Source organism: Mustela nigripes, chromosome 5 (assembly GCF_022355385.1).
Source record: "Mustela nigripes isolate SB6536 chromosome 5, MUSNIG.SB6536, whole genome shotgun sequence".
In the NCBI taxonomy this organism is placed as follows: Eukaryota; Metazoa; Chordata; class Mammalia; order Carnivora; family Mustelidae; genus Mustela; species Mustela nigripes.
Genome location: NC_081561.1, coordinates 110,267,089 through 110,287,836, shown reverse-complemented (window position 1 = coordinate 110,287,836; position 20,748 = coordinate 110,267,089). Strand labels below are relative to the sequence as shown.

The following is a 20,748-nucleotide window of genomic DNA, read 5'->3' as shown; positions in this document are numbered from 1 at the left end:
AAGCAAGTGCCATTTATCAAGGAAACACAAGTATTTACTAAGAAAGTTAAAAAAAAAAAAAAGTAGAGATTTAAAACCCTAATATAAACTGAATGATAATATTTTTCATCATCCCCAAATTACCAATTCCTACTTAATGGCCATGCAGTAAAACAGTATTATATTTGATATACTCATTACAGTATGACCATATTCCTAAACATCCCTAAGATTCATTCTTAATGATTAATTGAACCTGTACTCTTTAAAATGTTTCACTCGGGCGCCTGGGTGGCTCAGTGGGTTAAGCCGCTGCCTTCGGCTCAGGTCATGATCTCAGGGTCCTGGGATCGAGTCCCGCATCGGACTCTCTGCTCAGCAGGGAGCCTGCTTCCTCCTCTCTCTCTGCCTTCCTCTCTGCCTACTTGTGATCTCTCTCTGTTGAATAAATAAATAAAATCTTTAAAAAAAAAAAAATGTTTCACTCCACTTAAATTTCATCTTTAATTTCTTCTCCCTGATACCAAAGAATCTCACCACGACATCTGTAAATGATCAGATGAGAATGGAAATCCTATTAGAAAACTCATAGTGATGCAATCCTAAAGTATAGTTATCTCATCAAATAAATGGAAAAGGTTTCATATTTTTCCAGGGCAGGCCCATAGTCAAAAAATATCCTGCAAATAAAGTTACAATTAATCTATTTTTCTTAAGGGACCCCAATATACCCCGAAGCAATTTGATCATCTGAGAGTTCAATATGCAAAACCTAGAACTGGATGGTTAGCAGCTACAAGTAGTAGTAGAATCTAAGTCAATAGCTCAAGAGAAGCTAGGACTAGTAATCTGGCCCTGAACTTTCAGGAAAATAGATTTTGGTGGTTTTACAAAGAACCTCAAGTGTCCATCAAAATGAAACATCTTCCTACAGTTACAGTGCTGGTTACTGTCTTTACAAAAGTGACCAGAGGATGTTGGTAAAATGATTTCATAGGAAACTGTGGTGAGTTCATCACAACTGTACCATACTCTTTAATACACCAACTCTTTCAAGCCTCTTTTCTTAATGTATTCTATTATTAGAACTAGGTTCCCTTTCTCCAGCCTCTCACTCAGAAGCACCATACTATAGCATTGGCTTTTTAGTTCTTATGGTTACTAGTGGTTTTGCCAAGCAGGAATCTAAAGCCTAATCATCTTTGAGCAAACCAATAAAATTGAGTTATTGAATTTATAAAACCAAAGATTACAGCCAAGATCAATGTGTCCTCACCAAGGTGAATTGTTCCGTAGATGCTACTGGAAACAGTCTTCAACTGCAGCCAAAAGAAATGTATTACAAATCAAGACACTAACATCACTAACATCAATTTTTTCTTTTAAATAATAGAAAAATAGGCCCAAGATTACTGTTGTATAATTTTTAACTCTTCAAAATGAATTATTAAAATATATGCTGCTACCTATATGTGACCTTAACAATTCTCTACTCTGACCAGGCTGTGAAATAGAAGCTTAAGGCTGGCTTAGTCACATTTTAGACCTACCTGATCAGATTCCCCAGGAGTAATACTCACTGATAGAACTCTAGGCTGTGGCTAACGTTTGTTATCACATCATGTTCCTTTATGTAGTATTTCATTCATATTAACATTTCTGAACACCATATATTCTCCAGGCACTGTACTACATACTTTCACATATTGTTTCATATACATTAAGATTTAAAGATGGATTGGCATTTTAATATTTAACTTTGATATGATTCATATTCATAACAACACAAATGAAATATTGTAATATTAATAGGAATATAGCATAACTTACAGGGTAATTCATTTAACTCAATAGTGACAGTGTGGTCAGTCAGGCTTCAAATAATAAAAAATTATTGGATTATTTAACAATTCAAGCTAAAGCTACCGACATGAATTTAATAGTCCATGCTATTGCACTACAAGTAGAAAATTCCATTTAAAGAATAATCATAATTCCATTTCCTGAATTCTTCTAATATTTCTAGTATTTCTTCAAATATCTGAGCTTTAAATATTGATTTCCCAAACTTACCAAATATGACAGAACAAGTGAAAACTGAAGATCAAGCTAAAACACCACTGGGGGATGATTTTCGTTTAGACTTACTTCTCTTAACTTTCTGAATGCCTCTGGACATAATCGAAAGACCCTGTTTCTTTTCTTGTACTACGTGTTAACATTTAAGTGCATTACATAATTGATTAAGAATTTTTAGAAGATTAATTAGCATCCCAACAGAAATTTAACAGAACTTTTCATTAATACCTTAATCTTGATAGTACCAATTTCCTTCTCAGAACACTCTAAATTCCCAGAGATGGCTTCTAAATATGGAGCCTCTATTTACTTAATGGAGCTTTGCACCACTGAGACTAGCTCTGTGGGATACTAGGGAACTCAGAGGAAGATGTGAAATGGGCTGCTTAGGAATAAGAATGTAAAGTAGGCCCCCTCAGCCTTGCAGGTTTCAAGCACTATATATCCCTTACCCTGATTGCAACTTCAGCAGAGTGGAGTGGTTTGTTTGTTGAAATAATGAAGAGTAGATGGCATCCATTTTAGTGGAAAGTTTTAATTTGTGATTCCCTGAGGCTGTGTGAAATAAAACACCCTCATTTATTCCCGTAAATGAAGCCAAATTGCTTTCTGGAATTTCTTCTGAGATAGACCATCTAAGAACACTGATTTGACATATTAGTCTGTGAACTAACACATTTAATGAATGCACTTTTGTAGTGAAGAGCACTATTTCTATGAAGGTTATTTTTATTTCTGAAGTATATTCTTATCCGATTAAGTTTTATATTCTTATCTGATTGGTTTTTAAAAACCAATGCTAAATATATCATGATGTTTTAAGTTTGCCTCAGAAGCCCAAAAAAATAAAAACCTGCCTATTCTACTTGATTCTACATCTGTTTTACTTATTTATTATTTTAAGTAAGCTCTCCATCCAACATAGAGTTTGAACTCAGGACCCTGAGATCAAGAGTTTCATGCTCTACCGACTGAGTAAGCCAGGCACCCCGATTTTACATCTATTTTACTTAAAATACCAGTTATTTCTGAAAGCAATCATTAGCATCACAGTAACATTTCAATTTCAAAATGCAATTTAAATGCATTGCATTGTAATGAGTATTTGGAAAAAAGAACGAGTTTATCCTTGAAAAATCTAGAAACAGAAATATCCTTTTTTTAATCTTTTTTTTTTTTTTTGAGGTTTTACTTATCTATTTGTCAGAGATCGAGAAAGAGCACAAGCAGGGGGAGCAGCAGACAAAGGGAAAAGCAGACTTCCGGCTAAGCAAGGAGCCAATTGTGGGACTTGATCCCAGAACCCTGGAATCACAACCCAAGCCAAAGGCAGATGCTTATCTGACTGAGCCACTCAGGCGTCCCCAGAAATATCTTAAAAATGAATCATTTTAAGATTGGAGAAAGATTTAAATAGACCAGGAGAACAAAGCATTTTCAAAACTCTAAAATGCTTAAGAACTCTTGATGATAAACAATTGATATGCTATTTATCAATTTAGCCATTTATTAAATCTTCTCTCAATGATAATATAGAAAATATCTGATTAGCTCATTCCTTATACCTGAAATAAAGTGTTTGCTTAGAAATAAAGATATTCATCTACACTTTATAAAATGATTAAATGTCTACTACTTTCCAGGTGCTGTTCTAAGTCCTGAGATAGTGGTGAGCACAGTGCTTATAATCCCTGTCCCAAGTGGAACTAACATCCAATGAGCAGGAGTGGGGAGGGGTGAGAGTACAGAAAATAAACAAGGAGGCAAATTATTAAATAAGATGATGTCAGATAGGTAAGGGCTAGAAATAAAACTGAGTAATGGATAGAAAGTGAAGGGGTATGTTGCTGAAGTGAGGAAATTTGGGAAATCGCAAATCCAAGTTGAGAACGGCTTACCTGTAGACTAGCATGTAGGAATAAAAACCTAACACACATAAAAAAGAACTTCTCCTAATATGTATGGGTCCAGGGCATAAATGCCTGGACTCACATGCTATATTTCTAAATATTTATAAGTTCTAACTCAAGATAACAACCTGGTAAAGGAAATATATTCCATCCTTCTACTTCAATGATATTAAGTTCACCAGAATGTGGTGGTATGAGCAAAGCCTGCCTTCAGCTCCTGACCTAGACCCCCTTTTCCTATTTTGGACTCAAGTCAGTATTGTAAGGAACCTTACATACCCACATGTTTAACCTTCTGTAAGCACTGAACACTGAAACACTCTTCTATCTTGGTTTCCACAACATCATAATTTTTAGTTTTCTACAAATTTCTTTAGCAATTCCTCTGCACCCACCCATGCCTTAAATATTTCATTCTTTAAGGCTATTTTTTATCCTATTCTTTCTCACTTGACACATCCTCCCTAGGTGACCTCATTCAGTACCTGTTTCCCTAGTGCCATATTTTTCCCGATTTGGTAATTACACTTGGAAGTCTCTCAGGTACCTCTAGCTCAATGTGTCTAAAGCTGATTTCTTTATTCTTTTCTCCCACAACCTTGTTCCAGTCTTCTCTGCTTCTGCAAATAGCATCCTTCCTATCCAAGTTGTACAAGTAAAAAATTTAGGAATCATTCTTCATATTGCTCTTTTCTTTCCCTCCTTCCTTCCCATCCAATTACTAATTCCAATTCCATTTCCTCAGTATATCTCAAATCTATCCACTTATCTATAACTCCTATGGACACTATCTATACTGTTCAAACTACTAATTTCTTGCTTTAACTACTGCAACATCTTCTTAGTGCTTCTCAGATTTTTCATATGGAGAATAACGCTGTAAGATACTCTGAGATGAACTGTGAAGAATTTGGAGGTATCTATTTGGGGCTTAATAAAAGAATATGTTTGCTTTTCTCATACTATGAAATTAAAAAATCAATAAACACAAAACATTAGCAGTGATGTTAAGAATTGAATTTATATAAATATCAAATATATTTTTCAAAAATTTAATAAGAATTTTTAATGTTTTTTCTTCATGATTTTAACTTTTTACTGTAAGAATTTTGCTTAAAATGCCTACTATCAATTCCTGATCAGACCTTTAAGGATGGTCCCTTCAAACTCTTGATAGTCATCATCAAAGAGAAACTTTGTTCACACAAATAAATGAAAAAAGTGTTTAAATACTCTTAAAGCCATTTTAAATTTTGCAACAATTGCCATCATATTTAAGACTCTAACAGCTCTTCCTCTTTTTAAAATACAAATGTAATGTTCAAATTTTTATAATACTATGAATGGATTTTGAAACCAGTTGAACTTTTTCTTATCAAATATTTCAAAAACAAGGGAGATTTTATCTGCATGACATAATGGCACCATCAAGGCAGTTGTCTTACAGCCAGCTTAGCTAAGGGAGTAAAAATTAAAACATTAGTTAGCTGCAAACAGATATGTCTGTTATATGTAATGTCGAGAATGCTTTAAAACTGTACCTACCTCTACTACTCCCCAGGTAGTAGAGGCCTAATTTACCCTCCACACTGTGGGCATCTGAAATACAAACCTTTTCTGCAGCCCCATGGGCTGCTAAAGACCTAGGATAAAGATGTCGGGAGTAGCAAATACGGATAAACTCAAATATTTAAGAAATGCATGAATTTGGGGAGCTGCTCTCCAGCAGTGTCACTGAATTACTAAGTCTTTGGCTATCCTTTGTGTATTGCAGTTTTGAATATTTGAACAGAAATCTATTTCTGAACTGCCCGGAAAGAATAATATTTGATCAGGTTGGGCTAGTTTGTTTCTAGGACAGGCAGTAAGGATAATACTTTCTAGACACTTAGCTCAATCAGCAAACCAAACAAACATTTCCTGCTTTTTCTAAATTTTTTTTGGTTGGGAGCTCCTCCTTCTCAAAGCCCATGACTCTTTGAATCCTCAGTCTAAGTTATACAAGATATTTTCAACCTCAAACCTCCTGTCCCCTACTGGTCACTCAAGGGTACAGTTGCCAAGAACTTTTTGAAAACATAAGTTCCCAACTCTTATAACAACATGGACGGGACTTGAAGAGATTATGCTGAGTGAAATAAGTCAAGCAGAGAGAGTCAATTATCATATGGTTTCACTTATTTGTGGAGCATAACAAATAGCATGGAGGACATGGGGAGTTAGAGAGGAGAAGGGAGTTTGGGGGAAATTGAAATGGGGAGGTGAATCATGAGAGACTACGGACTCTGAAAAACAATCTGAGGGGTTTGAAGTTGCGGGGGTGGTGGAAGGTTGGGGTACCAGGTGGTGGGTATTATAGAGGGCACGGATTGTATGGAGCACTGGGTGTGGTGAAAAAATAATGAATAATGTTGTGCTGAAAATAAAGAAATTAATTTTAAATAAATAAATAAATAAATAAGCTTAAAAAAAAAAAAGAAAGAAAACAGAAGTTCCATGCTCTTCTGAAATAGCTACCAAAAGAGATACTCTGTCATTGTACTGGAGTGTATGTAAAACTGAACAGTGAAATTTCTAGAGCCTACATTCTCAATGGGGGCAAAAATTAGAGAGAGAGAAAAAAATCTTACTTTCTTTATGTATAAAGCATAAAATGGGCATACAATCCATAAACAGGCACCATATCTGTGGTATTAAAACTTGGGGGGGAGCATCGAGAAAAAATATTTTAAAAGGCTCTTTGGGGGAGCATTAAAGATAAAAAGTTGGAGAAACAATGTTCTAGAGCAATGGCAAATACCACAAAAGGCAGAAGACAACAATGGAAGTAAATTATTGATGCTATCACTAAGTTTATGAATCAAGGTTTATGACACCAAAAACCTGTTCTAGCTCAACTTTCCACTTAACTAAGTAAATAAATTCCTTTTATTGTTTAAGCCATTATGTGTTGAGTTTCCTGTCATTTATAACAAACATCATTAGCTGACAAAATATGGAATTCATTATCTGATGTATTATACATGCCAATGCAACAGAACACTAAAGTGGAACTATTTTAGTCTGTTTCTGCTAAGTCGCCATGAAATTAGGTGCCAGATATCTTCATATCCAAAATGAGCAAGTAGGATGAGATTCCCACTTAATACATGCAAGGAGATAGTGGGAAATGGATTTCAAAACTCTTGGTCCTCATCCCATGGATAGTGCAGGACTTAAAATTGAAGACAAGGTTGAAGGTTAAAGAGTAGTGATTAGGACGCTGACATGAGGGTGGTTGGTGGAGAGTGCTCAAATTGAGAGAGACATCAAGAACTTCCTTTAAAACCTTACTTATATATCTGGAAATGTGTGTAGACAAATTAGACTGGTAAATAAAATTCAAATTGTGAGGTACAACCATCAATTCTCAACTCATGAAAGTTAAAGAATTTAAAGGGAATACAAATTAAAAATTGAGGTGAATTAAGATAAGTTCAGCCCCACCCCCTCATTTCTCTGGATTCAAACTGAATTACTTAGGAATCTTTGATTGCAAGTGACAAAAATACAACTTGGCTTGGCTTAATTGAAAAATGGAAATTTACCATCCACATAATCCAATCACAGGAGGTGATCTGGACTTTGGGGATGACTGGGTCCAGACATGATCAGTGCTGGGACTTTATGAGAAGCTAGTGAAAAGGCTCCAGGCAGACCTCCCTGCCTGCCCTGTACCCCATAAAAAACAGTCTGCGAGCACACAGGGGAACTGACTTTAGACTAGTATCAGTATCGTAAGTCCAAATCAATGGATAAAATATAGAAGCAGAAATACTGGAGATTTCAAAATCATGTAGGAAGTTCACTTTGAAATGCATCCAACAAAAAAAAAATGATAGAAGTATGTGTGCATGGTTAAATAGATGGGCGGGGGGGAGACAAAAACAAAACAAAACAAAACTCACAAAAAACAATAAATAAATAAATAAATGGACAAATATAGAATAAATCAAGTAGAGTAAAATGTTAATGCTAGAATCTTGATGGTAAGTATATAGGAGTTCACTGTAAAATTCATTCATATTTTCTGTATGTTTAATTTTTTTCCCCAACAATATGTTGGGGGCGGGGAGAGGAAATTAAGCAGAATAGCATCATGGCTATAAGGATTAGTCACTTATCAGCAGGATACTAGTTCTAAACTGAAGGTAGAGAAAAGAGACCTTACACCCCAGGCAAAGGGAGAATTAGCAAAACCTATTCATTCAACCAGAACATAGAACAAAGATTTCTTGAGCTTCCACTTGGTAAACCCACTGAATTAAGACCTAGGTGTTAAAGAGAAATCAGTAATGACCTGCAGAGTGATAGCATGAGGGAAGAGATGACCATCCTAATTTTGGAAATCCAAAATGACAGGTGAACATGGTTATCCCATTGACTTAATCTGTTTTTATTTAGTTATTAGTGCACTAAGTGTCATTTTAAATGTATAAATAAAGGTCTGCTTTCTCACTTGGACAGACGAGTAGATGGATATTATCCTTCTCGGAGACAGAAAATGCACCCAGAAAAACATATTTGTACTGGGTAACTTTTGCATTTGCTTTTGGAATCTTGAAGTTTAGGTGTTTATGTCACACCTAAATAAAGATGTTCAATAGGCTGGGAATGCAGGTAATATTTGAGCATTGGGAGAGATTGGGCATCTTCATAAAAGTGGGCTAGGTATCCAAGACACTGTGTATCATCCAGGGTGTATATGGAGAAGAAATTCTTTTACTCTTTTTATAGCCACTCACCAAACTATCATTATTACCAGAACTACAAAAAAATGACATGTTTTTCAATTCAAAACTTAATTTCCAAATCCAATCACCCATTTGTTATCCCAAATATTGTTTCTTACTTCTGTACAGCATTTACTGGGTTGGCTTCTCTTTAATTGGAAAGCTCTCCTCCAGTGATATTCCCATCACCATTCCCCTCTCTTTCCCTGTTCTGACTGTTCCTTTTCTGTCTCTTACCTTACTGAGTCTTGGAATTTGACAATTATAGGGTGTCATCCTTGGTCCTTAAGCCTTCATTTCTAACTCCAATTTTACCAGTTCCGTTTTAGGTCAAATCGACTAAATAAAGTTTAAAAGCTAGTTTAAAACTAAAAATTGAGTTAATAGCACAACCCAGGCAACACCTTGGAGCTACACTGACCTAGCTTCTTATAGCCTGTGATGTTCATAATCTTTTTCCTCTCTCTGAGCTTATTTTCTCATGTCCTTAAAATGGCAGCCAAAATATTTAATTTGCAAGGATATTAATGATTAAATTATAAACGTAAAGCATCTGGGTGCTCCGCACTCGATAAGTACTATTGGTACAACCCGTAACTTCAGATGAATACAAGTTATAAATATCTACCTTACCTAATATTAACTTCTGTTCGTGTGCACTCAGCCTACAGTTATTCGGATTACATGCGTTGGCTCACTCTGTATTATTTTCTTTAGAATCTCTCATAGCATCAAGTACTGGCTCAAAGTAACAGTAGCAACGGCTTTCTTGCATACACCGCCTTAAGGGAAACACATTTTCCATGACTTCTTAAAGAAATAGTTCAGTTTAGCTTAGAGGTGAAACTGAAAAGCTTCGTCACAAAAACTTAGTCCAACACTAGCCCATCCGTCCGCAGGTCTCTTGTGAGAAAAGGGAGGGGAGATACAACACAGTTTACCAAGCAGAGTTGAAAACTTAGTTTTTATCTTTCCCGCGGGTGCCTGAACGACCAACCGCATTAATATACCGTAGTACTCTGCGCCACTTCCGTTCGCGCATTTTAATTACGTCAGGCATCAGCTCTCGCGGTATCACCCGATGCTGTAGCCCCTTAATATAGATCTCGCGAAATTTGTTCTACAGTTCCAAACCGGCCACTCACTCTCTCCCACCCCACCCCCAATCTGCCCTTCCTTTCCCAGTCTCAGTCACAAAATTCTCCCCTCCCCTTTCTGGAGCTCCCAGCCCTCCACCTATTTCCGATTTCAGGCCGGAACCGGAAGTTCGGTGGGCGGGCCCGGCGGCGGAAAACGCAGAGGAGCCGGAGCCGGGACTCGGCTGTAGCCGCTGTCCCTGTCCCCGCCACGGATCGCCGTGGCTTCAGTCTGAAGGTCGGTCCGGAGACGGGTGGGCGCGGCTCTCCCCCGGAGTGTCGGGGTGGCAGCCTTCCCGGGCCCCCCGGGCTCCGTAAGGGATCATGTCTACAGCCTCCGCCGCTTCCTCCTCTTCCTCGTCTTCGGCCGGTGAGATGATCGAAGCCCCCTCCCAAGTCCTCAACTTTGAAGAGATCGATTACAAGGAAATCGAGGTGGAAGAGGTGAGTGAAGCCTAACACCGGGGCACCGAAATCGGCCTTTGGGTGGTGCCTACTCTTTAAGGTGCTTCCCCTGGCCCCTCTTGATTCTTAGGGCCCCTTGGGTCCACTCGGGAGTCCCCACACAGGCTAGGTATAGAGCGGACTTTGCCTTCAGATGGTCTGGGGAAGCTTGCTTTTTGCTCACTTCGGCGCTCTTGTGTTTGGTCGGTGCCTGGAGTTCGGTTATCTCAAACAGCTCAACTGGTGAGATGGTGTGGTCCACCAGTTCGTGTGTGTGTGTGTGTGTGTGTGTGTCTCCAACGATTGTATTATGTTTGACTTATAGCTCAGTGCCCGGTACGTAAATGCTTGTTAAATAAAGTGTTTCCCCGGCTACCGAATGATTCCTCACTTTCGCTGATTCTGTAGAGTAGTAGTCATAATATTAAATGTTCTACCTTCCGTTGGACTAATTTGGATAAATTTTACTGTTAGTAATGTAGACTGTGATGAAAACCTGCTTCAAGGTAGCATATTCCGAAGAGATAATTAATGATTTCGGTGACAACCGCAATATAACACCAAACCAGAAATCACTATTAGGAAACCCAAATCCATTCTTCATTCTGTAATAAGATATTTTAGGGAAAGATAATAATGTGCTTTTAACATATTGTTTGTTTATAAATATACAGAGTAGATTGATTCTAAGGACCACAAAATTTAGGGAAGTAAAAACTGTACATATTTTAAAGAGTCACTTTAGAAAGTGTTAAACCTTTAGCTGAAAATAGTATCTATCAGTTACCATTTATTCTTCATTTTTAAAATTTGTTAAATACCTTGCAGTGTATATGCCATTAAGAACACTGTGTGGGGGGCGCCTGGGTGGCTCAGTGAGTTAAGCCGCTGCCTTCGGCTCAGGTCATGATCTCAGGGTCCTGGGATCAAGTCCCGCATTGGGCTCTCTGCTCAGCAGGGAACCTGCTTCCCTCTCTCTCTCTGCCTGCCTCTCCATCTACTTGTGATCTCTCTCTGTCAAATAAATAAATAAAATCTTTAAAAAAAAAAAAAAAAAGAACACTGTGTGTCCTATGTTGCAGACTCTTAGCGAATTATCTCTACTTTGAAAATCCAAAATTCTTTTTAGATAGTGGCAAGCTAAAGTAGTGAGAAAATTATCATTCAACAAATAATTTTTTTCTATGCATGTTTTGGAAGAAAAATGGATTCCTTAATCATATCTTTTTGTGGCATAAAGTAATCTTTGAGAACAGCCTCATTTTGCAAGGTAGCATAAACAAGGCTTTTGGAGTTAGCCATGTGATTTGAAGCCAGTTTCCTAACTAATCCCTTTGAGCATTATAGTGTTATCCCTTAACTATAAAACAGGGATAATAATTTCTATGTAATTTTATCTGTGCACTTCCTATTATGCAATAAAATCAAAACACCCAACACAGTACCTGACACTAACTACTAGGAAACTGAGTTCTAGAGAGGAACAGTAACCTTCTTTAAGGTCACCTGGCTAAAAGAAGGCCCTAGATTTTGAAAAGAGGGGGGAATTTATTTGTGATCATGGGGGGGGGGGGTGTTTTCTATTGAGGCTATGTTAAATTCCTTTTTCAGATGTGGATAGTTGATCTGCTTTCATGGATTTCTTTTTTAAGAATAAAAATTCAGTGAGTCAGTATAAAAGAATTGCAGTTTTTAAATAAGCATTTACGTCTACTCTGTGGCAAACTGCTGTACTTGTAGACTACAAATTGTTATATAATAATAACTTGTACTTCACCGTCTACCAAATGCTTTCACAGACTTACATCATTTGATTCTTACAACCTTCATTTTCTGACACTATTTTCTAAAGCATTTACATTATTGCTTCTTGGAAGAATGGAAGTTAGTGAGGGGACATTAATCATTTTACTGCTCTTCCCAGAAAACCATTTAAATTCTGATAAAGTTTTACATTTCTAAAGATATTTCTTTCAGTTTAGATATTGTTTCAACCTTTCTTTAGTATACTTAGGATATTCCTAAGGAGTAAATTTGTGTTTTCAGATGAAAATTTCTAATACTAGTTGGTTATCTAGTTTAGTTTTCATTTTTTTAATACCCAGTATATTTTCACTTTAAGGATTGAATTTGGACCTTTCTGTTGTTGAAAACATACGTAATTCCCATTACATTCATTTGCACACATTAAAACAGTGTTCTATAATCCAGCGTTTATATAGGTACTTAGTTAATAATTATTTCTGAACTTAGATTTTGCTTCTATATTAAAATCAAAAATAAGCGAACAAAGAAAGATGACCAGAAACAAAAAGTATTTTACATTGCTTTTAGTATTTCATATTATACAAATACATTGTCTATAAATAAAATTAAATTTGTATTTCTTAAGTAACAGTGTAATTGAAGCAGCATTATATTGATTCAGTTAGAAACTGTGTAAGAAAAATACTCCAACCACAAGCCAGATATGCAGTCATTTCGTAGATGCATATTTTTAAGGCATCAGCTGATTATAATCCTTACATTCCTAATCTTGTGACTCAGTAATATCAGGGCAGCACTTCCTAAATTCAGTTCTGATATCAAATTATGTGAGGTCTCAGCCTCAGAAACTTATATAGGTTTGGGGCTTTGGGGGGTTTTTTATTATTTTTGGTTTTTTGTGTTTTGTTTTGTTTTGTTTTGAAGCCACCTGGTTTTTACCATTCTGGATCTGAGTGAAGAGAATGTTAAAATAAATTGTGAGGTATGTACATTGAAGACAAGGTTGCAAAAGTGGTAAAAGCAGTGTGGTGTGTTTAGAAGTGTGCTAGACTGGGTGTTTTAAAAAATTGAATGCCGTACTGATTCTAGCGTAATATATTTCAGTAGCTTTGAACAGGTAACTTAATTTTTCTGGGTCTCTGACTTTTCATGTGAACTGAAGGATTAAATATGATCATTTAAGGTGTCTTCCAGTTCTAAAATGAAAACACATTTATTATTTCTAGTATTTTTGCTCTGTTTCCACAGTAAGCTTTACATGATCTCTTGTGGAATGTAGTTGGTAACTAACCCTGGTTAGACAAGACAAATATCCCTATTTTACAGATTCTGACAAATGGTCATAGAGTTTGATTTACTAGAATCAATTACTAGAAGCTTCATACCTAAGTAAATGGTAGAGCTGGGAACTTTGAATTTGAAATATCTCACTCATGAGTCAGTTGCTCTTTCTGCTGGATTTACAGTGAAGCACTCTGACCAAACCTTATTCTGAGAATGGAGAAACAAAATACTGATTTTCTTTATGGTGGTTGGTCCTACACATTTAGTGAACATTCTCATCTGCTTACAATACAGCTAAGGTACTGTGAAAGATGAATATAAGAATGCTAGGATACTCTCCTTGAAATTTTTTTTTTTAAGATTTTATTTATTTATTTGACAGAGATCACAAGTAAGTGGAGAGGCAGGCAGGCAGAGAGAGAGAGAGAGAGAGAGAGGAGGAAGCAGGCTCCCTGCTGAGCAGAGAGCCTGATGCGAGGCTCCATCCCAGGACCCTGGGATCGTGACCTGAGCGAAGGCCCACTGAGCCACCCAGATGCCCTGACTCCTTGAAATTTTTGACTTATTGTGAGACTAGAATAAACACAGAACAGTTAATTAACATTTTTAGAACCATGAATTTAAAACTGTAGCTATAGATAACTTAGCACTGAAGCCATAATTTGAAAGTAGGGTTAATCACAGAAGACTTCATTGTATGGAAAATAGTTTGAAGCCAGATTTTGAATAAAGTAAGCATCACACATTGGGAAAGGTACAAAGGTGAATTTTCTTTGCACTTGCTCCTCTACCTAGCATTCTCTTCTCCCAAGAACTTCACATGGCTGGCTCCTCTCACCAAGTCCCAGCTCAAATGTTTAATCCTTAGGGAAACTTTCCCAGATCTTCATCAGTTCCAATATCCTTTGTGGAACTTAACCAGTAAACAAAATTATGTATCCCCCAGCAAAACGTTATATGTTATTCATATAACACCAATGCGTAGCACCCAGTTTTTCTATAAATATTTGTTGAATGAGTAGTTTGAAGTTATCACAGCATAATTATGAAGATTTGGTGCTCATCCAGTTTTTCATATTGCATGTGATAAAACCAGAGGTTGCAGTAAGTTTGTGATTTGGCTTAGGCAGCATTTACACTAGAAGTGAAATCTGATTCTCTGTCTAAATGTTGATTCCTTTATACTCCATTATACCTAGCAAATACATTTGTTTAGCAGGGATTTTAAAAGTGCTGTGAAGGGTCAGATGCTGTAAGTAAACCACGTATTGGTGGGCTTTTACTAACATCCTAAAAAGACCCTATTTGGCATGGCTGCTTTTTAAAAGGGAGACCTATGGTGTTGACATCAAGTATAATAGGAGCAATGTACATATTACCACTACAGTACTTATATGTTATTAAGCTTTATTATAGAGACCCAAAGGGTTTGTTTTAAAGGGGAAATATAGAAAGAACTTTGGCAGTGATGTATATTTTGTAATTTTAGAGGTATATGGGCAACATAATGGAGAAAAGCCTCATTTATAATGGCCTGAAAAAACGGAGTCTGTAGATTTGTGAGTCAGTACTTAATTGTGGATATCCAGAATTATTAATAAACTCTTCCATGTGAAACTTAATGATATTTGGTTTCATTAGAAATCTGAAATTGTTATCACAATGAAGAGATAGGCACATGATAACTTGTGGGGGGGGCTTAAAAGGTGACATGGGCATATTACTTGAAAGAAAGGCCTACTAATTAGGTCAGATGTCTATGCCAGATTTTAAAAGACTGCATGAAAATTCAAAAGTAAGTTTGGATAATCAAAGCTTTACTTTTATGTTGTCAAGCCTGTCTTGTCAGCAGATGGCAGTTCTATTCTGCCACAGTTTATTAATAGATATTGAAGTTCTAAGTTCTGAAATAGTTGGAGGCTCTAAGTTCTAACAAATAAATATAAGATCTATGCTTGTTCTGTCATGTTCCATATTTCTAGCCAGAGCAGTGGCAGCACAGCCAGGGACCATTCACATAGTCCACAGAGCAGGGCCAAATCAAAGTGACAACTATAGTCACTGAACTAAAAATAACATGAATTGGGGACAATTAAGAATTATTTTGTAGTAAATTAAGAGCATGTAAGCATCCTTCACCATTTAATATAGCTTAGGTAGGCTTTTTGTTTTGTTTGTTCATTAGTTTTTAATAATATGACTTGAATAAAGGAATAGTCTTCCATCCTAAAGAAATTAGTTTTTAAAGGAGTTGCTTTCCTTAAACTCACAGAATGAATTCTGATTTTGACTTTTAATGCTTTTAGTGCTTTTTAATATTAATTGCCTTTATTAGTGCTTTTTAATATTAATTGCATATAAATATTCCCATTATCATATTTTTCTGTTCTATTTTTTATTTAAAAATTACATTTAAACTTTGCTTTTACTATCTGAAACTGAAGTTGTGGACCCCAAACCAAAAGGACTACACCACAGGGGAAAGATGCATATCATAAAAGAATTAATCTAACAACATTTTTTTTTAAGATTTTATTTATTTATTTGACAGAGAGAGATCACAAGTAGGCAGAGAGGCAGGCAGAGAGAGAGGAGGAAGCAGACTCCCTGCTGAGCAGAGAGCCCGATGCGGGACTCGATCCCAGGACCCTGAGATCATGACCTGAGCCGAAGGCAGCGGCTCAACCCACTGAGCCACCCAGGCGCCCTCTAACAACATTTTAATTTAGAAAACATTCATAAATTTGGGGGAAATATTTCTAAATTAACTTCCCTTTTAAAACCAAAATCCTCTTAGTATTGCTCTGTTCTTCTATTTTTACAGAGGAGAGATTGTGAAAAATAGCTAATATCTATTTCTGGGTTTGCCATTTTGTATGGATTTTGTGTGATAGGGGAGATGCTTGTAATTTGGATGTGTGCCCTTTTTACCCCCTTGCCGAAAATTGATCTTTGGAGAAAGCAGTCATTCAGAATAATTGTTAATGATGATATGTCAAAGAAACTTATGTTATTTGGATATGAATACAACCCAGAAAGCATATTGATTTGTCAACTTGAATTAGAAATTTAGTAGCAAGTAAAAAGTACTTCCTTTCCTTGTCTTGTAATTTGAATATTGGGTTTTTCATTGTTTCCCTCAGTTGCCAATGTGTCTCAACTTGTCATCTATGCTACTCATTTCTGTGACCTACTGTGTGTCAAGAAAAACACTTGGGTTGCTCACAAGAATCCCCTTTTCCTTTCTTCCTGCCCAAGGTAGCCTCTTAGTGCTCTGGGAGACTTTCATAAATAATGTCAACTGGTCTATGTGATGGCTTCCACCAGAATATTTTGTTTCACTATTAATTATGTTTTTAATATGACCTAATGTTGTCATTCTCAAACCAGAATCACCTGAAGAGCTTATTAAAACCCTGAATCCTGGAAACTACCCTCAAACTCCGTACTTTTGGGTTGGAACCTTAGAATTTATATTTCTCACAAATATTCTGGTGATGCTGATGCTTTTGATCCACAGACCACACTTTGAGAGAGCCATTGAATTAATGCTTTGCTGTTTTGCATTTGCTTTCTTGTCACACTCTTCTGGTTTGCCTGCTACAGTACTGACTGTTCCTTCCCAATTTTTGCTGGTTCATCCTCCTGTGTGTTCTAGATGTTGAAGTTCTTTGGAACTCAATTCTGGATCCCCAGTATTTAGATTCTGTTTTTTGGTAATCTCACCCAGTTGATTGACTAGAAATAACCAACTAAATGCTGTTATTTAATTGCTAAATGTGTTATTTTAAAAAACATGTTTTATATATATATATATAAAATTTTCTTATTATCCTTCATTAACCTGTTGCTTAATCTAGACATTATCTTGATTCATCTCTTCCTCTCCACCCATCCTGCTGCATGCAGACCATCAGCAAGCTCTTTTTTTTTTTTCTTTTTTATTTGAGACAGAGAGAGAAAGAAGCTTAAGCAGGGAGACAGGAGCAGTGGGAAAGGGAGAAGCAGACTCCCCACTGAGCAAGGATCCTGATGTGGGGCTTGATCCCAGGACTCTCAGATCATGACCTGAGCCAAAGGCAGTCACTTAATCAACTGAGCCACTCTGGTGCTCCACAAGCTCATTTAACCCTACTATAAAACATATCCCAGATCTGCCCATTTTTCTGCACTATCATCAGTCATGTCCTCACAGCTCTTCTCTCTTGCTTGAGCTGCTGTAATAGCCTCATATCTGGTCTCTCTATATATTCTAGCTTCCCTACAATCCATTTTTCATGTAAGAGCTAGAATGATTTTTTTAAATATAAAATCATATCACATCATTTCTTCTTAAACTCCTTCTGTTTCTTCCCATTGCACTTAGACTGAAATCCAAACTCCTTTTCATGATGGAGAGTGTTATTCAGGATCCAGACTCTGCCTGTCTCTCCAGCCTTATCTTGCATCACTCTTCCTTCTCCCGCTATGCACCACCCACACCAAACCTTCCAAGTATTTCTCTAGGTCATCACTAAAACGTCACCTTTCTCAGTGCAGCTTTACGGACTACCCTGTTTGAAATAGGCGGCGGGGGAGGGGGGTACAATACATTTGTACACACAGTATTTTTCTCTTTTTCTTCTTAGCACACTTGTGATTTACTAAAATATATGTGTTTTCTTGTATATCTTGCTTCCTCTTTATTTGTCTTTCTCCACAAGAATATAAGCAGTAGGAACAAGGATTATGGTTTATTTTGTTAGCTTCTGTACCTTGAGGGTCTAGGATACCACCTAGTTTATAGATGGAGTTCAGATATTGTTGAATAGGGAATAGTGGGTTATTCCCATCCCTTCTTATGGCCTTCATATTACTTGTTTCTTCTTTGGTTGGTTCCTTCGATCATTCAAGTACCAAGTTAGTAACATCCCAAGGTTTCCACTAGTCTCTGTCCTCTCATCCTCATTTTGTGTTTTCTACATGGCATTTTTTGTAGTCTGGTATTTTTCTCATTCATCTTTTTGTCTGTTGATTGTCGTCCCCCCACCTTCCTTAATTAAAAGCACATTCAGTGTAGATCAGGGCTTTTGTCTTGTTTATTGCTGTATCTCTGGTATCCTAAATGGTAGGACGTAGTAGACATTAAAGAAAGTACTGGTGTAAGGAGTGAACAAAATAAGTTCATTATTCTCTTGGCATGAACTTCACCTTTATCCCTCTTGAAAGGAGAACTTACCTGTCCTTCCTCCATTGGCCTACACTGATTCTCCAAAACTGCTGAGCTCCCTGTATTTGAATTATCTGCCATCCCACAGTCTATGATATAGGTTCCAACAATTTGCTCTACCACAGCCTCCTTCCAGCAGTGTGGAAAACTCTAATTTTCAGTTGCCTCACTTTTCTCTTGAGAAGAGTTTTTTGTATCATTTCCATGTTCTCTTGGGACTGAGAGAGCCAGAGTAGGGCCTCCCTTTGTCTGCCTCCTTTGCATTCTCCATCATCTGTAGCTTTCCTTGTTAGCTAAGCTGCATGAGGCAGCCCTCTCTTAGGGATCTCTTTGAGAAGTGGAAAGGATAAGTCCTTTCTGCCCTCAAATTCCTAAACCTGTCCTGCATCCCTAAGCCTATTCCCTGAAGGAGAGGGGGTGTTACTTTAGCCACCATCATAGACTATCCTTTGGCTTACTTTAGCAGTTAAGTACTTAAAAATTTATTTTTTTTTAAAGATTTTGTTTATTTATTTGTCAGAGAGAGAGCTAGAGAGCAAGCACGCGCGAGAGAGCAAGCACAGGCAGACAGAGTGGCAGGCAGAGGCAGAGGGAGAAGCAAGGAGCCCGATGTGGGACTCGATCCCAGGACGCTGGGATCATGACCTGAGCCGAAGGCAGCCGCCCAACCAACTGAGCCACCCAGGCGTCCCCTTAAAAAATTATTTAACTCTTGTTTTGTCTTGAATTATTTTTCTACCTCACAAGGTCAGTTCTTTTTTTTTTTTCCTTGTTAACTCTTAATGTCTCTACATTTATGCCTTTGAAAAAATGGGAGGTTTTTTTTGATATTGCATTCTGAATGACCAACTGTGTATTTCTTAATATATATTTGGCCTTTTTCACAGTTCCTGGCTCACAGCTCCCAAAACCCTCAAAAGTTCATAATTGAAGAGAGAGATAAAAATCTCTTTCTCTATTTCTCGTATGTTTTGTCTTTGTCTCTCTCTCTCTCTCTCATATGTTGGTATTGTTTACAATAGTCATTATTGTATTTATTGGTATTATTTACATTACATTATTTACAATAGTCAAAATATGGAAGTAGCCTAAGTGTCCATTGACTGATGAATGGATAAAGATGATGTGGTATGTTGGTATGTTAATGAGGCTACTTTGAACACTACCAAAGGATGGGGGTTGGTGCAAGGAGAAGCTACTTTGTGATTAGAAGGGTGGAAATTTCATTGCCATCCCCCTGACCTTCAAGGAGGGGAGAGGAGAAAAAAGGAGAAGGGCTGGAGGTCAGACCATTTGCCAATAACCAAAGATTAATCGATCATACCTATCTTATGAGGCCTCTATAAAAACCCAAAAGAACAGTGTTTGGAGAACTTCCAGGTTGGTGAACACATAGAGGTGCTAGGAGAGTGGCTTTCCTGAAGAGGTCATGGAAATCCTCTACCCTTTCCGCATACCTTACCCTGTGGTTCTCTTCCATCTGGTGGTTTCTGAGTTATATCCTTTTATAATAAACTGGTAATCTAGTAAGTAAAATGTTAAAGTTTTGTGAGCCACTCTAGCAAATTAAGTGAACCCAAGGAGGGAGCAATTGGAACCTCCAGTCTGTAGCCATGGTCAGAAGCACAAGTGACACCTGGACTTGTGACTGGCATCTGAAGTTGTGGGAGGAAGGGGCAGGTTTGTAGACTGGAGCCCTTAACTTGCAGGATCTGATGCTATGTCCTGGTAGATAGTGTCAGAATTGAACTGAATTACAAGATACCCAGCTGGTATCTGAGCATTGCTTGGTGGTATGGAGAAAGTCCTCTTTGTTCATTGGAAATGGTGATCAGAATCATTTGATACACAGAAATTTAATTTTTTAAGCATTGATTCTGTGCTTCTAACGTCACTCCTTCAAATTCATAGCAATTATTTTTTTGATCATGATTTTCAGTTTATGTATACAACCTTAGGCATCTTATACTTTCTTTACTATCATTTTGTATATGTTTCACTGTATATGTGAACTATCTTATGGCCCTAACATGAGTGGAGGCTTTTTTATTAAGCCATGGGCTCTCATCTTAATAGAATATGCCTGTTTTATATTTCAATGTTCCCAGAAATTAGTTTCTTTAGCAAATGGAAGAAAGTTTATCATGTCCTTTTTTGTTAAATTATGT

General features: G+C 37.1%; 1 protein-coding gene across 2 annotated transcripts in view; it reads left to right on the top strand.

Moving 5' to 3' along the window:
* The first annotated feature begins 9,880 nt into the window (after positions 1-9,880).
* Positions 9,881-20,748, top strand: part of MAP3K7 (mitogen-activated protein kinase kinase kinase 7) — a 75,463-nt gene continuing 64,595 nt past the window's right edge. For both annotated transcript variants that reach the window (XM_059401073.1, XM_059401072.1), the window contains exon 1: positions 9,881-10,320. In XM_059401073.1, coding sequence (XP_059257056.1) covers positions 10,201-10,320 — 120 coding nt within the window. In that variant the 5' untranslated portion in view covers positions 9,881-10,200. The remainder of the gene's footprint in view (positions 10,321-20,748) is intronic.